The 16,422-nt window shown below is 43.4% G+C and overlaps 1 protein-coding gene across 3 annotated transcripts in view; it reads left to right on the top strand.

The window, feature by feature from the left end:
* DCAF1 (DDB1 and CUL4 associated factor 1) overlaps positions 1–16,422 on the top strand; it is a 53,523-nt gene that overhangs the window by 14,710 nt on the left and 22,391 nt on the right. For all 3 annotated transcript variants that reach the window (XM_081900224.1, XM_081900223.1, XM_081900222.1), the window contains exons 4-16: positions 1,234–1,307; positions 2,092–2,205; positions 3,222–3,359; positions 4,364–4,837; positions 6,742–6,843; positions 8,026–8,184; positions 8,920–9,096; positions 10,894–11,103; positions 11,890–12,059; positions 12,241–12,365; positions 12,704–13,964; positions 14,280–14,478; positions 16,250–16,332. In XM_081900224.1, coding sequence (XP_081756350.1) covers positions 1,234–1,307; positions 2,092–2,205; positions 3,222–3,359; positions 4,364–4,837; positions 6,742–6,843; positions 8,026–8,184; positions 8,920–9,096; positions 10,894–11,103; positions 11,890–12,059; positions 12,241–12,365; positions 12,704–13,964; positions 14,280–14,478; positions 16,250–16,332 — 3,286 coding nt within the window. The remainder of the gene's footprint in view (positions 1–1,233; positions 1,308–2,091; positions 2,206–3,221; positions 3,360–4,363; positions 4,838–6,741; positions 6,844–8,025; positions 8,185–8,919; positions 9,097–10,893; positions 11,104–11,889; positions 12,060–12,240; positions 12,366–12,703; positions 13,965–14,279; positions 14,479–16,249; positions 16,333–16,422) is intronic.

Here is a 16,422-nt window from a genome sequence, read left to right as displayed (position 1 = left end):
AACGAGAGAGAGGGTGGGAAGGCCAAGACCGCAGAGATGTAGCTCCACAAAGTTTATCTGCTAGGACGGCACTCAGATTTCTCCCCAATGCTTGACACATTTCAACAATTCCTTTCAGAATTTGCCCTTCCATCTACTTTAGAAATAATGCATATAAAGGGGGGGGGGAATGTGGGCATACCTCACACAGTGAAAACCCATAGTCACGTTTTTGTGCTGACACTTGCTGAGCTTCTGAGTCCTTTTTAGCGGCTCAGTCTGTAAGTAGTGTAGCAAAGTGGTGGGGAACCTTTGCATGCACCCACAGCTCATCCGACACTGCTGGTGGTCAAGGATGATGGGAGTTATAGTTCAACAGCATCTGGATGGTTGCATGTTCCTCACTTTCAGTTTAGTGGTTTCTTAGGCCAGTGATATATATTTAAACAAATTAGGAATAAATTGAAAGCGGACTTACATTTATTGTGAGAGGCCTGGAATGAAAAATGAGAGACTCAGCTGTCGCAGAGCAAATAGAAGGCAGTTTTCCAGCTCATTTAAACCTTCCTACTTATATCTTGTTAAGGTTGATCAAACAAAATTTACAGATGTGCACATACCAGATACCATGAAGATAATTTGAAAGAAATGTGAGGGATTCTACTTTATACTGGAATGGCACACAGGTCAAGGCAATGATACACCATATGAGGTGGGACTGCCTAGCCTTATCTTGCTTTTGGATCAGTGTTACCAAGCGGATTAAGTTAGTGTTGCAATCTTCTCTTCCTTTTTCTGTGTATGCTGTACTTTTTGTCCTTGGGGTTTATTGGGTGGTCAGCAAGTTGGATTAGGAGGTGAGATTTAATATGTTGATATATTTTTTTTTTATTAGGTCTAGACATTTCAGTTCTTGGATATTTTAATAGAAAGAATGACAGTTAGTGCAGTAATAATGTATTACTGTTTCCAGTTCAGTTTTCTAAATACGTGTCATTTGCCTTGACTGTCTTTTTTGGCTTGATCGTTTATAAATCTGTGAACTATGTGCTTTGCATTAAACGTAAGGTTTGTTTTCTACATATAAAACATTTTAAAAAATGTTACTCAGAATGCATTTAGAGAAAAGATACATGTGAAGCATCCTTTCACTTCTAGCTAGAAAATTTAGCCATGCCTTTTAATCTGCATGCTACATATTATTGCTAATCAAGTTTGGAAGACAAGCTGATATTGTTGTCCATCTCTTTCTAGGTCGGGCAGATCCAAAATGTATGCTTGGCCACTTGCTGAGGATACTCTTCAAGAACGACGATTTCATGAATGCAGTGGGTTTGCCCTTTACATTTTTCCATAGATTTGCACACCAGGACTGCTAGGAACTTTTCATTATTCTTTTACTCAGTCATCTTTTTGCCTTGAGTTAGGGGTACCAGAGTGATCATTTTCTTTTAGCTTTGCTGTGTGCTTAATTAGGAATGTACTTTCCAAGAACTGATATAAAATCTTTCTAAGCCTGACTTGTACAAGTTACAACAGCAAGAGTATAAAGGAGAGCCTTCTGTTTGTTAACTTAATATGCATATCTGCAGCAGCTTCTTAAAAACAAAACAAAAGCAAAACGGTCTTTGTGCCTTGTCTGGCTCTTCCAGGAAAGTGTAGATTCAATTTGGCTGTTGGAATTCCTGCAGACTGTGTGGTCTGAGAGCATTTGTAGACAATGACAAATACATTTAAATTTTATTTTTTATTTAAGCTGGTCCTACTAGCTAGGGATAATGGAAGTTGTAGTCCAAAACCAGCTAGAGACCCAAGTTTGGGAAACCTAGTGTAATATGGGAGGTGGTGCTGGGGGCTTCAGAGAAAAGGAGGAATTGATGAAAAAGGCCTCCCCACTTCCATCAATGGGAGCCAGCATTGGATCGTTGTTGCTTCCATTCACAGAAGGGTAACTTAGGCTCTAAGCCATAATAAATTGGCTTAATTCAGAATAAGGGAGGAAATCTTTAATATTCCTTGCAGTCCAATACGGCATGCTTATGCAACTTATTTTTCTTATATGGATCATTTTTTAATAGACAGTACTATTTAATTCTCTTTATCTCTTTTCAGCTGGTGAATGCTTATGTGATGACAAGCAGAGAACCACCTTTGAATACCGCTGCCTGTCGACTCCTTTTGGACATCATGCCTGGGCTGGAAACGGCTGTCGTCTTTCAGGAAAAGGTCTCAGATATAAGATGATGCTCACATAACCTTCCTGTTGACCATTTTAGCAGTCTCCACACTCTCTGCTATTTCTAGAGACTTAGATAGTCAGCAACTATGTTTCAAAGGAGTGAGAAATCAAAAATCCGTTTTAGGGCGCCTTGGAGTCATTATGCCAGCTGTGTAAATTAGTTCACAAAATACAGCGTATAAATTTCATGAAAGTTACCAGCCTAAAGTTTTTTTTAATAGCCTTCTTGTCAATACAGAAATGTCTCTCTCTCTCTCTCTCAAAAAAAAAAAACCAGGCTTTCCATGTTCTGTGGGTCTTTTACCATAAGGATGCAACTCTGAAAACTTGATCATGAGTTGAGGCTTACAGTTGTCTTCTGGACTGTTTGCGGGTCTCCCAGGAGAAACAGTCTCAAACTTCCAAATACATACAATCCCCAACTGCAATATGTAGTGGGTAGCGGGAAGTGGATGATACTTGCATGAAATTCCCGAGCTTATGTGACCAGGATCCAAAGAAGTGATATGTGGTTAGAGAAAAAACTTTCTTTGCTGGATTTGCTGCAGCAGTTTGTGCTTCATGAAGGAGCAAATGGCTGTTCAGTTGAAAAAGTGACTTGTCCCTCACCAGTAAGTCATCCCACAGCAAGAATAACAAAAGGCTGCTAGTATATGCATATTAGCACTACTTCAGACCTTGATTATACATATGTACACAGTTCCATTGCTTAGTGGACCTTAGCTATTGTAAGTGTATAATAATAGTGTATTCTACTGTACACTCATATAATTACAGTGTGATCCTTGTGAAGTCAACAGAAGTGCTTCAGGATTACTCTGGAAAATAATCCACATTAGGTGTTCTAGTTGGAAAATGCTGGCTTACACTTTGGAAAATGTAGGAGGACTTCAGATATTCCCCAATTCTTGATAAATTTTATTTTTCCCCCTTTGTATATGGCTGTGGAGAGGAGAATTTACCTGCTAATATCTGTCCTTCTCCCCATCCCCACTAACTCTAGGAAGGCATAGTTGAGAATCTCTTCAAGTGGGCACGAGAGGCTGATCAACCTCTGAGGACATTTGCAACTGGATTGCTGGGAGGGGCCATGGAGAACCAAGACATTGCTGCTAACTACAGAGATGAGAATTCTCAATTGGTAATACTCATGGCAAATCCGTCGCACCCATTGTTAAAAGCAAGCACTTGCAAAGCATAATTGAATCCTAAGACTTTTGGGGGGCTCATTCCTCACAGATGTGATTTCAGAAGTTGCAGTGAATGATGGAAAACTGGAGGGGAATTTGCATGGTTCTGCTTTATAGGAAATTGCCATACTGTACTTGTCCTTTGCAAATGGAGGAAATAGATTCATATTGGAGTATTGATTCTTAATGTTTCTGCTCTTGGTAGCATATCTCATGCTTATCTGCCCTGTAGCTGGAAATGTGCTTGGTGTGGTGTGTTCATTTCAAAACCTGGAGCAAATGGAGTGATTTATTGTAAAAGTTTGGTTAAGTTTGTATACTGTCTGTCCACCAAATGTTGCACTTTGCAGCAATAGCACAAAAATCAAACACCTATACAAAATAATAATAAGAAACATAAAAACCAGAGCAGAGGAAACACTTCAGTACAATCTGTAGAAATAGCGAACTAAAAGGGATGTCATGAACAGACAGGAACAAATGGGGAGTTGCCTTTAGAATATATGTTTTATTGTTGTAAGTCTCTTTGAGACCTACACAGTGAAAAGCGGGATATAATTTTTAAAGCTAACAAAACAAATTGAAATACTGATTTCACATGTTAGCTGTGCAGATTGTTGGTCATAGATGTATTTGCCTGTAATCACCAAAGATCACCAGGTCTTTCTTCCCATGTCCATTTCCCCCTGCACTCCTACAGTAGACAGAAAATGAAAATGAACTGTCTTTGTATGGAAATTGCTTTAAACACAAAAACTATTTTTTAAAAAACCCAAACCCTCCCTCCCTCCTTGCCTTTGGTCCTTTTTGTGTGTGGGAGAAGGGCACATGGGCTGCTTCTCAATCAGAAGCCAGGGTAAAGACGCCTTGTATTTCTCCTTCCCTGGTCTCCTGCAGGCTACTTGACTTGAATCTGCTTATCTGAAAGTGCTGCATCCTTTTCTTTTTGCAACAGGTGGCGTTTGTGCTTCAGCGCTTGAGAGAGCTGCAGGTGAATGAAGTGAACACGAAACACGAAAACAAGCGGCCCAGTCCTCGGAAAGTACCCTCAGACTCTCTGCTGCCTCTGGATGAAGAAGCTGTGGACATGGATTATGGGGAGATGGCTGTGGATGGCGAACAGGAGGAAGTTACTGGGGATATGGAAATCTCATTTAACCTTGACTCAAATCACAAGACTAGTAGTCGGGTGAACTCTGCCACAAAAAAATCAGGGAAGCAACATGAAAGAGAGAATTTCCGGAAAGCAAAACAAAAACTCGGCTTCTCTTCGGAGCCAGAAAGGATGTTTGTTGAACTGTCTAACAGCAGCTGGTCAGAGATGTCTCCTTGGGTGATTGGCACGAACTATACCTTATACCCTTTGACCTCCGCTATAGAGCAAAGGTTAATTCTGCAGTATTTGACTCCCTTAGGGGAGTATCAAGAGGTAGGTATACAAAGTCAAGGAAACAAGCAATGTCTGGATGGGCTCTTTTTATGATCCAATTAAATTGTGGTAATGGGGGACGGTTTGGAATGATGATGATTAAAATTTGTATACCATCCTTCATCTGAAGATTACAGGGCAGTTCAGAATTCAAAAATTCAAAATGAGAATACAAAAAAACCAAAAACAGACCAATCACCCCCTCCCACAAATACATTTAAAAGGCCATAGAATGTTTAATCAGTCAAAGGCCTGGTTATAGAGAAATGATTTCACCTGGCACCTAAAGATATATAATGAAGGTAGCAGCCAAACCTTCCTGGGGAGAATATGCCGTAGATGGGGAGCCGCCACACAAAAGGTTGCCACCCTCCAGACCTTGTGAGGGAGGCACATGAAGAAGGGCCTCAGATGGCGGGCTTAATTGCTTGAAGATGTGTCCAGAGCAGGGGTCAGCAAACCTTTTCAGCCGTGGGCTGGTCCACCGTCCCTCAGACCATGTGATGGGCTGGACCATATTTTGAAAAAAATAATGAACAAATTCCTATGCCCCACAAATAACCCAGAGATGCATTTTAAATAAAAGCACACATTCTACTCATGTAAAACACGCTGATTCCTGGACCATCTGTGGGCCGGATTGAGAAGGTGATTGGGCCACATCCAGCCCACAGGCCTTAGGTTGCCTACCCCTGGTCCAGAGCATCACACAAAGAGCATGTAAATGAGATAAATGAGATCTTGGAATTGTTTTCTCAGGGTTTTTTTGGTGACTCTTTGAGTTGAGAGAAGGAGATGTTCCTCTGTAGACAGTGGTGGGAAACCTCTGTCCCCAGGGACTGAATGTGATCCTCCAGGCTTCTTTGTCTGCTCCTTGAGACTTTTCCAGGCCATGCTTCTTCCGCAGGCAACACCCTTTGATAGGCCTGCTCTGTATTGTCCTTAAGTGCTGTTGCCTGGGTGGAATGTGTCCTTGAACTCTGCTGGATAGGGAGAATGTGTGTGTGTAGAACAGAGGTTGGCAACCTTATCCGAGGATGGGCCAGTCGACGTTCCGTCCGTCAGAGGATGGGTAGGAGCATGTGCGCACTTCCGGGTCTGAGGAGCACCTGTGCGCGTGCGCACACACTATTTCCGGCGCTCCTCCGACCTGGAAGTACACTGGAAATAGCGTGTGTGCATGCACAGGGGCACTTCTCTGTCCTCCACGTGTGTGCACATGCTATTTCTGGCGCACATCCGGGTTGGAGGAGCGCATGTGCACAGGTGCCATCAACCCAGAGGTCAGTCGCTGTGTCGGTAAGGTGGGGTGGTGGTGGCAGGGATCGCCATGGGCCAGTTAGACAAACCGCATGGACCACTACCGGCCCATGGGGCTTAGGTTGCCGACCCCTGGTGTAGAAGCATCTTCCTTTGGCATGGCTGGAGTGTAGCCCCCTGTACATTAAGGTCAGAGCTGCATTTATTGCTCTACCCAGGGGTATATGGTCCCTGGAAGGTGGTCCATGAGGGAATGGGGCTCTTAGACTGAAAAAGGTTCCCCACCCCTGCAATTTAATAATTCGAACATATGAATGAGAGTTAACTATTTAAAAGAAGTGCTGAAAAGATGCATTTATTAAATTTCTTTACTGCCTTTCCTTCAGTGGTGCAATGCACATTTTGACAGGAGGCTCTTCTTGTCTCCCTTTCTTGGACAACCACCTTCATCTAAAATTGTTGAGAAGGAACTTGTTAGCTGAGCCGTAAGAAATACAAGGTAGTGTTGGTCACTTGACAGAGATGGATCTTGACTGTTGTCAGTATTCACTTGCCTTTAAACTTAAGGGGAAGGGAAATGATTCTGTCGAAAGTGCTCCCCACACAATTTTTTCAACAGTGAACTAATATTTTACTTTTCTCAGCTGCTTCCCATCTTTATGCAACTTGGATCAAGAGACCTAATGATGTTCTATATTGATTTGAAACGGACCAATGATGTACTGCTCACCTTTGAAGCCCTGAAGGTAAAATGACAGCAGAGCAAATTGCTTGTTAACAAGTGGTGATTCTGTGCCAATTATTTTTTTCTGTGTCAGTTATTGAAGTATATAATTTTGGACCTGATATCTAGTTAAGTAGTGCCAAAGTTGCATTCACCTTTGAGTTTGTGTGTTTTTGCTCTTAAGTTTGATTGAGGCAACCTTCATCTGCTCTTTTCCTAACAGGGTCAACAGTTATCTGTTTTATTAAGTATATTTCCTCTGACTTCTTTGGTCTATTTATTTTATTTATTTAAAACATGTCTATACTGCCTTTTATTCAAAAATTTCAGGTCGGTTCACAACAATGTGAATATTCCTTAAAATCACTGTGTTTAAGGCTACATTTATATAGATTTTTTAAAAAAATAAATAAAAAAACTAGAATTCAGATTTAGCTTTGATTCTTATCCTGATGCTGCTGTGCTTACTTGAATGCATTTCTTAACTTCTCAGCGCTTCATATCCTCAGCCTTTCACATTCTGTCATCAAAGTCTTTCTTCAAGACAAAATAAATTTGCAGTGTTAATATTCTCCCTTTGGTCTTGGAAGCGAGCCAGTCCAGAGTCCCTTTGTAGGCCAAGAAAGGCTTCAAATTTGAGTGGTGCAGTCCCAGATAAATTTGCTATCCAGCTGCTTTGAATCAGTCAGCTGTTTCCTTGGTATTGCACCCAGAGTTTCATGTTATGTTGTTGTCTCCTGCTGCTTGTGTTGTTCCACTAAATTTAACGGGACATAAAACGGTTTTCTCCCAAGTTCTGCTACTGCTGCTGCCTTGAGATGAAACTGCAGAACATTGGTGCTATTTTGCACTTTAAATCCTTTGCAAGAGAGAAGAGACATTTTCCTTGCTCAGAATTGCCTTGTGTTTTACCTTTGAAATGCATAGACATGCAAAACAAACTTTTGTGTTCCTAAATTGTAGGAAAATATCTGATGGCTACTTTACAGAGTTGATAAAGCTATTTATAGGCGATTGAGTTAAAAGATGTTGTTGTTATACCAAGGCCACCTTTTTGCTCTCAGGCAGGTACAGTCCAAGAAGGCAATATCCTCCTTCCTTTACCACTCTGTGCAAATTGCAGAGAAGAGCATTTCACTGGTATCAAAGAACTCCAAGGGTTTGTTAGTGGATTTCTATATTGACTTTGGGTTTCTGTTCGCAGTATTTGGCATCGCTGCTGCTCCACAACAAGTTTGCAACAGAGTTTGTTGCTCATGGAGGAGTGCAGAAGCTGCTGGAGATTCCTCGTCCTTCCATGGCAGCTACAGGTGTCTCCATGTGCTTATATTATTTGTCTTACAATCAGGATGCCATGGAAAGGGTAAGATTCCATTCTGCTAACAGAAATTGTAGGTATTAAAATACAGTGGGCTGCATAGGGTAGGGGGAAACAGTAAAATTTGGGTGACTTCCCTTGTGCAAGCCAATTTCCGAAAACCTGGAAATAAGTGTTCTGGTTTTTGAACATTTTTGGAAGCCGAACATCCAGTGTGGCTTTCGCTTGAGTGCAGGAAGCTCCTGCAGCCAAATGGAAGCCGTGCCTCGGTTTTCTAACATTTCAGAAGTCAAATGGTTTTCTGGAACGGATTATGTTTGACAACCAAGGTATGACTGTATCAAACTTTTTTGAGCTTGGTATATCTAGCACTTCGAAAGGAATCTGAAAGTGATTGCAAAGATCTTTGCTATCCTTCCCAATTGACATCATAAACATGTTGCATATGCTTCTGAATTTTGTCACAACCATTTCCCCAACGTTCTTAGCTTCAAGCATACTTCACACACGTTCTTCTTAAACGCCTGGATTGATTTTGTTAGTTAGCTGCTTTATGTTTTAACTCTGATCTATTAATCATTAGTTGCTTATCCCAACCACCATCTTAAGCAAGAATGCAAAAAGTTTTTTAAGTGTGACTGCAGCTGAGACTGCAAGTGTGACTGAATTATTAGATAGTCTGTTGCTTACTGTGCGGGACATTGCTAAGGGTTAAAACAGAAACTATGTGTTGTTTCATGAACGTAAGTGAGGATTGTCCTTGCATCTTCTTGTTCTTAGGTCTGCATGCATCCCCACGTGTTATCAGATGTTGTGAACTACACCTTGTGGTTGATGGAATGCTCTCATGCCTCGGGCTGCTGCCATGCTACCATGTTCTTCTCTATCTGTTTTTCATTCCGTGCGGTCTTGGAGCTCTTCGATAGGCATGATGGCTTACGGCGCCTTGTTAACTTGGTAAGTGTTACAGCAGTTTCATCTTTTCAGGTGTTTTCTCAGAACATCTTAAAGTGGGGTTGGGGCGCCACCGCCAAATCTTCTGCGCCTCAGCTGGTCCTGCAAGGCCAGAGGTGGGGAACTGGATGCGGACGGTGGGCCAGAAGTCTTACCTCCCTGTGAGTCATCTCTGATAGGTTGGAGGGGCTGTCAATCACCTGACATCAGTAGGAGCAGGTGACAAGTTCAGAGGGATTCCCTCTCAGTGCCCATCAGATGACTTCGTCCCGGTGAACCTCCATTTGCAGCCAATCCCAGCCATGTTTTTACATGCCCCATACCTGACGTCACATATAATGTCAAGTGTTGGGCAGATGGGTGTGGTTTGAGCAAAATAGTCTCATTTAGGAACCTTGCTGGACCTAAGTAGGCCTGCGGGTTGGCAGTTCCTCACTGCTGGTATATAAGGTATTCCCTTTCTTTCATCATTTATAGAATATTCTGCTTCTCTGCAATAGATTGAATGGCTGAGATGGCAGGAAGACTGCACAAGGCCAGCTTCATAACCTGTTTAGAAATCTGCTTAAGAACCCTTGTTGTAAACTAGAATTCCTCTTTTCTACAAAGCCTTAAAGCAAGGCTATTTGAAAGTGAAATGAAACTTGCCAAAGCTTCTCTTCCTGGCCATGTGGGCAGAAGAGAGGGTGGGTGCCGAGTCTTAGGCTTTGGTCACACTTGTGAACTCTCACTCCCAAGCGTTAAATCATGTTTTAGCATTATGTGTGAACATGGCCGCAGTGTGACTTTTACCAGCACCAGCATGCTTTGGGACATCTATAATTCCCCTATATTTCCCCTTCTTTCTATCCATGCTTCTCTTCACTGGCTATAACTTATCCTCCTAATCTTGTCATTGGGTGAGCATGCAATACTTTGTATTGTACATTGGTTTAACTTTTTCTTGTTTTTACATGTTTGGATTTTATTTTGTTAACTCACTTTGATACCTTTTTGGTATAAAGTAACTAACAAATATAAATACAGTGGTACCTTGGGTTGCATACGCTTCAGGTTAGATACGTTTCAGATTAGATACGCTTCAGGTTACAGACTCCGCTAACCCAGAAATAGTGCTTCAGGATAAGAACAGAAATTGTGCTCCGGCGGCGCAGTGGCCGCAGGAGGCCCCATTAGCTAAAGTGGTGCTTCAGGTTAAGAACAGTTTCAGGTTAAGAACGGACCTCCGGAACGAATTAAGTACTTAACCCGAGGTACCACTGTAGTAATTAAAAACAACTTAATATATGTAACATTTCCGAGATCCCCAGGCAGTTAATTAATAGTAGTGGTAAAGGTAAGAGTAATCTTTACTGCTGTCTTAACAGTCCTATTTAGAGAGAACTATGGTCTGTGGTGATAAAATGAACAGATTATTGAGGTAGTTTCTTCTTTAGCAATTAAAGTAGAGAGTTTGGTTTACTGCACTGCATGTAAAGGACAAAGCCAGTAAAAATGGAATAACGCTCCTTCCCTTGTGCTTCTCCATTTTCCTGATTCAGTCTTTCTAGGTATGTTACATAATATTTTTTAAAAAGTGAACAGTGATTCTTTAATTGCAAATGAACAAACTGGCTCATTTTATGAGAGTTGCTTTGTCAGGTTGCCTATATGTATTGAAAGCTCTGGCAATTAATGCAGCTTCTTGGCACAGGTTTTCTTTGGCTGATCTAATTCTTTTATTAGAGTGGAAAAATAAGGCAATAAGCCTTTAGGCGTGGGAAATACCATAATGGCAAATGTGTTTCTTTTTCCTTGTAGATTAGCACTCTTGATATCTTAAACCTGCAAACCCAAGGTGCACTACTAAGCGACGATGAGATTTTTGCCAGCCGCCAGACTGGGAAGCACACTTGCATGGCCATGCGCAGGTATTTTGAGGCTCATCTTGCCATCAAAGTGGAACAGGTGAAGCAGTCACTCCAGCGCACTGAAGGTGGCATCCTGGTCCATCCGCAGCCTCCATATAAGGTGAGTAGTATAGTATAAGGTATAGGAACTTTTTGATCCTGTCACCCTTTAGATACTCCTGCAAAAAAATGTCTAAAAGTCATATTAGTCAAATCTGACAAACTGACTGCGCTCCTTTCCGGTGCACAAGTGAATGACTTGTGCTGTCCGTGCTTTGGTAGTTTCGTGGACAGGTTCTTTGTGGAGCTGATTTTAAATGGATGTAGGGAGCACATTATGCTTGTTCTTGCTCAGTCACACTGCCCTTAATTTTTTTTTGAGGGCTCCTCCCCATTCCTCTTGTGGAAATCACTTTCATGGGTGGCTCCTTTGTTCCCCCTCCCCCTTTATGATTTTCTGCCATCTGCTGTTTAGGCAAGCATTCCAGCACCATCCATAGTTTTTATTCCTGGATTTTAATCTGCTGTACTGTATTTTAGTACATTTTTAGATCATTCGGCTTTAGTGTTTGTGTTCAGAATTTTTTGTGCATTTATTTATTTAGCAGAATGGTAAAACTCAAATATTTTAAACTGATAGATACTAAGCCTGAAGCCCTGTCTTCAGGATTGCTTTCTCCTGCATGAGCCTTGAGATCAGCAGATGAAGCTTTGTTCTGTGTCCTAACTGTGCGAGGTTAGATCCTCAAGGTGTGAGCGGGACAGGACTTTACTTGCAGTGTCACCACAATTCTGGATCTCCCTTTTCCGAAGGCCACTATTGGGTTTAAGGAGCATACTTTTTCTAAAGTCTCGTAAGTAATTGATGATGCTAAAAGACTTCTTGAATGCTACCTTCTCCTTTCAGGCTTGTTCCTACACACACGAACAGATTGTAGAGATGATGGAGTTCCTAATAGAATATGGGCCGGGACAGCTCTATTGGGATCCAGCAGAGGTCTTCCTCAAGCTGTCTTGTGTGCAGCTCATGCTCCAACTTATTTCAATAGCATGCAACTGGAAGACCTACTATGCTAGGTGAGAGAATTGAACATGGTAACTCACTGCTTGCTTGCATAGTCATTTGCTCCAGGCGAGTGTCTGCCCCATGCACACTCTTCTAGCCTGGAATGACTGCTGGTGTAATGGATTTGTGTTATTTTGTGTAGCTGATCTTTGCCTTAAAAGGGTTCCACAACCGCTTGCTTTCGTTTTCTAGGAATGACACAGTGCGTTACGCTCTGGATGTTCTGGCCATCCTTACTGTGGTTCCTAAAATCCAGTTGCAGTTAGCAGAGGCGGTAGATACGGTGGATGAGGGAGGAACTTCTATTTCCATTGTGGGTATGTAGAACTTGACCTTTTCAGTCACTTTCCATCCTTAACTTTATAAATCTCTTCACTGGTTGCTGAAATTTTCAGTAAGCTTTACACTGCCTCCTATACTAGGCAGGAGGCACTAGATGCCTTTGAATGCCATTTGCTGGGAATCATGGATGGAGAGGGCGCTGTTGCTCAGGTCCTGCTTTGGGGCTACGTGTGGACATCTGGTTGACCGCTCTGAGACCAGAGTGCTGGAGCAGGTAGGCCATAGGCCTCATCCAGCAGGGCTGTTCGTAGGTTCTTATATACTGATGTCTCCTATTTGGATAGACTGCTGATTCAGTGTCCTTTTTTGTTAGGTATCAGCATCATCCTGGGGCTTGCCGAAGGAGAATTCTTTATCCACGATGCAGAAATCCAGAAGTCAGCCCTTCAGATTATTATTAACTGTGTGTGCGGCCCAGATAACCGCATCTCCAGCATTGGCAAATTCATCTCTGGCACCCCACGCCGGATGCTCCCCCAGGCACCCAGGAGCGGCGAGCACACCCTGGCCAAGATGTGGAACGTAGTGCAGTCCAACAACGGCATCAAGGTGCTGCTGTCTCTGCTGTCTGTGAAAATGCCCATTACGGATGCGGACCAGATCCGAGCGTTGGCCTGCAAAGCCTTGGTGGGGTTGTCCCGGAGCAGTACGGTCCGGCAGATCATCAGCAAATTGCCTCTCTTCAGCAGCTGCCAGATCCAGCAGCTGATGAAGGAGCCTGTGCTCCAGGATAAGCGCAGCGAGCACGTGAAGTTTTGCAAGTATGCCGCTGAGCTCATTGAGCGGGTCTCTGGGAAACCCTTGCTGATTGGGACAGACGTCTCCTTGGCTCGACTTCAGAAAGCAGACGTCGTGGCTCAGTCGAGGATTTCGTTTCCCGAAAAGGAGCTGCTGCTTTTGATCAGGAACCATCTCATCTCTAAAGGGCTGGGAGAAACTGCTACCATCCTTACCAAGGAGGCGGATCTACCCATGACGGCTGCTTCTCATTCCTCTGCCTTCACCCCTGTTCCTGCTGCCGCCTCTCCTGTGCCTCTGCCTCGTACCCCTCGTATAGCGAATGGCATTTCTGCCCGGTTGACTAACCACCCTTCTGTAGTTCCTGCTGCTTCCTCTGTCCATGCCCAGCCAAGGCAGACTGCCTGCCAGGGCTCGCTTGCTCTCCCAGGGCCATCTCAGGCCACCAGCTCTCCAGTGATTGGCAGGATTAGCTTTGTTCGAGAGAGGCCGTCTCCCTGCAACGGCAGGAAAATCAGAGTGCTTCGGCAAAAATCAGACCATGGCGCCTACAGCCAGAGCCCAGCTATCAAAAAGCAGCTGGACAGGCACCTCCCTTCCCCTCCCACACTGGACAGTATAATCACAGAGTACCTTAGGGAACAGCATGCTCGCTGCAAGAACCCTGTGGCCACTTGTCCACCTTTCTCTCTTTTTACACCCCACCAGTGTCCTGAGCCAAAACAGAGGCGCCAAGCGCCAACTAACTTTACCTCGCGGCTGTCACGCAGGGCGGCCTTTCCAAAGTACGGCGGGGTGGATGGCGGGTGCTTTGATAGGCACCTTATATTCAGCAGGTAAGCAAGATGCTTTTTCTCAATTCCTTTGAATCTTTGGATCCAGCTTTCCAAAAGGTATACTTGAGTATCCATATGCATTTTGGACAAAACCTGTGGCTTTGTATCCCATTCCTTATTTTTCCATCTACTGACAGTTTTCTCCAGCATCTTCCATGTTCAGAGCTTTCATAGATATTTCCATTCCCTTATGTCATCACTTCCAACCTAGCAATTTATCGTATACAGTTTTAATCTTCGTTTGGTCATTTGCCAACCCTCCTCTCGCATTTTTAACAGCTCGCTTTCTTACTCAGTTGCACTTTGATTTCTCAGGTTCCGTCCAATTTCTGTGTTCCGGGAAGCAAATGAAGATGAGAGTGGCTTCACGTGTTGTGCATTTTCTGCGCGGGAGCGATTCCTGATGCTGGGCACTTGCACGGGGCACCTGAAACTCTACAACGTCTTCAGTGGGCAGGAGGAGGCCAGCTATAAGTGCCACAACTCTGCCATCACACACCTTGAGCCTTCTAGGGTAAGGAACAGTAACATAACAGCGTGGGCCTCTGCATCACAACAACCTTGTGGTTCTAGGCTTCATGAATGATACAGGGGTTAGTCAAATCTCCCTTCAGAATCAGGATGCAGCGCTAAGCCAGGAAAGAACACAAACCTCTCTTCTAATTTGGGATTGTTTATAAACAAGACATGCTTCATACCCCGTCCCCTATTCCATTGTTCCTCTCACTTTGTCATCTTGTCCCAGCTCCTGCCAACCTAGCAGTTTGAAAGCATACCAGAGTGAGTAGATAAATGAGTACCGCTTCAAAGAGAGGTAAACAGTATTTCTGTGGACCCTGGCTTCCATCACTGTGTTCCGTTGTGCCTGTAGCGGTTTAGTCCTGCTGGCCACACGGCCTGGAAACCTGTCTGTGGACAAACGCCAGCTCCCTCAACCTGAAAGCAGAGATGGGCACTGCACCCCATAGACAAATTTGATTGGACTTAACCTTCCCGGGGTCCTTTACCTTTTACCTTACTACAGTGTACCCTTCCATTGGGTGTTATGGTTTGAATATATTAGTATAAGTGGGAATTTTTAGTGATTGCTTTCTGTAATTTGTCATAGATCTCCAAATTTCCAGTATATTATTATTCAAGCCGCTTGTGAGTAATACAGAATTATAGCAAGGGGAGGGGCAAAATGTTACCTGTCAGTTTCAGTCTCATCCAGTATTTTGTGGCAGGGGAAGAGAGATCAGTCGTTATGCATGGATACAATAACAACAGTATTTGGGAGGGAGATGAGGCTGATGGGTTTAATATGTATTTAAACAGGAAAAATGCTTTTCTATTAAATCTGAAAGTATGAAAGTTTGCGGGAGAGATTTATTCTAGAAGACCAGTCCCTGTTTGCAAGGCACTCATTTCCCATATTCCACCGACAGAGGCCACAAATCAATTTGTTAAGGGATACAATCACCCGCTCAGTCGGTAGAGCAAGAGACTCTTAATCTAAGGGCCATGAGTTCGAGCCCCATGTTGGGTGAAAGATTTCTGCATTGCAGGGGGTTGGACTAGATGACCCCATGTGTTCCCTTCCAACTCTACAATTCTCTGATTCCAAGTGACAGTTCTCACAGTTGTAAGCCAATGGGGTGCCATCCAGGTTTTATGGGTGACAACATCCATCAGCGTTAGCTAGAATGGCCAGTGGTCAGGAATGTAGTCACACCATTTGGAAAGCACCATTTTGGCTACCCTTGGTCGAGGTTAATCTTGTGAAAAGCTCACTTCCCCATGCTGCTGTGCATTATAAGAACATAAGAGCCCTGTTGGATCAAGCCAAAGATACACGTAGCTCAGCATCCTGTTCTCACAAGTTGCCAACCAGATGTCTAGAGGAAGCATGCAGGCAGGACACAAGTGCTACAGCAACTCTCTCCCACTCCCAGCAGTTGCTGCTGCTGCTGCTGCTGCTGGTGATGATGATGATGATGATAATGATAATGAAGCTTTGCTCAGAACAGGTCATTTGGAGTGGCCACGTACCCCAAATGGCTGATGAGATACTCATTGGGTTTACCTGCATGACAAATGTGGTGACGTTGGCCGTTGGACTGCCAATATTGTTACCTACCCAAAACGTTGTTTGCAGCGTGGCACAATTAGCAGCTCTGATGGCTTTCTTTCTTCCCAGAACAAAATGGCAGGGAATTTCCCCCAACATCCTGCTAAATAAGAATACATCCACATGCGTAATAACAATACACTTCTGCTTCTTTGTTGTCTCCCCTAAACTGCAGGACGGCTCTTTACTGCTGACATCTGCATCTTGGAGCCAGCCTCTTTCTGCATTGTGGGGAATGAAGTCTGTCTTTGAAACCAAGTATGTACGCTCTTTATTGTGTTCTCATTACCCCGATAGACCAGACTATTAAAGGAGCAATCTGTTAAGTGACTATAATCCTATGGACTC

The sequence above is a fragment of the Podarcis melisellensis genome (genome assembly GCF_964234715.1).
Source record: "Podarcis melisellensis genome assembly, chromosome: 2".
Classification (NCBI taxonomy): Eukaryota; Metazoa; Chordata; class Lepidosauria; order Squamata; family Lacertidae; genus Podarcis; species Podarcis melisellensis.
The sequence above is the reverse complement of the archived record's forward strand: the minus strand, read 5'-3'. Positions and strand labels throughout refer to the sequence as shown.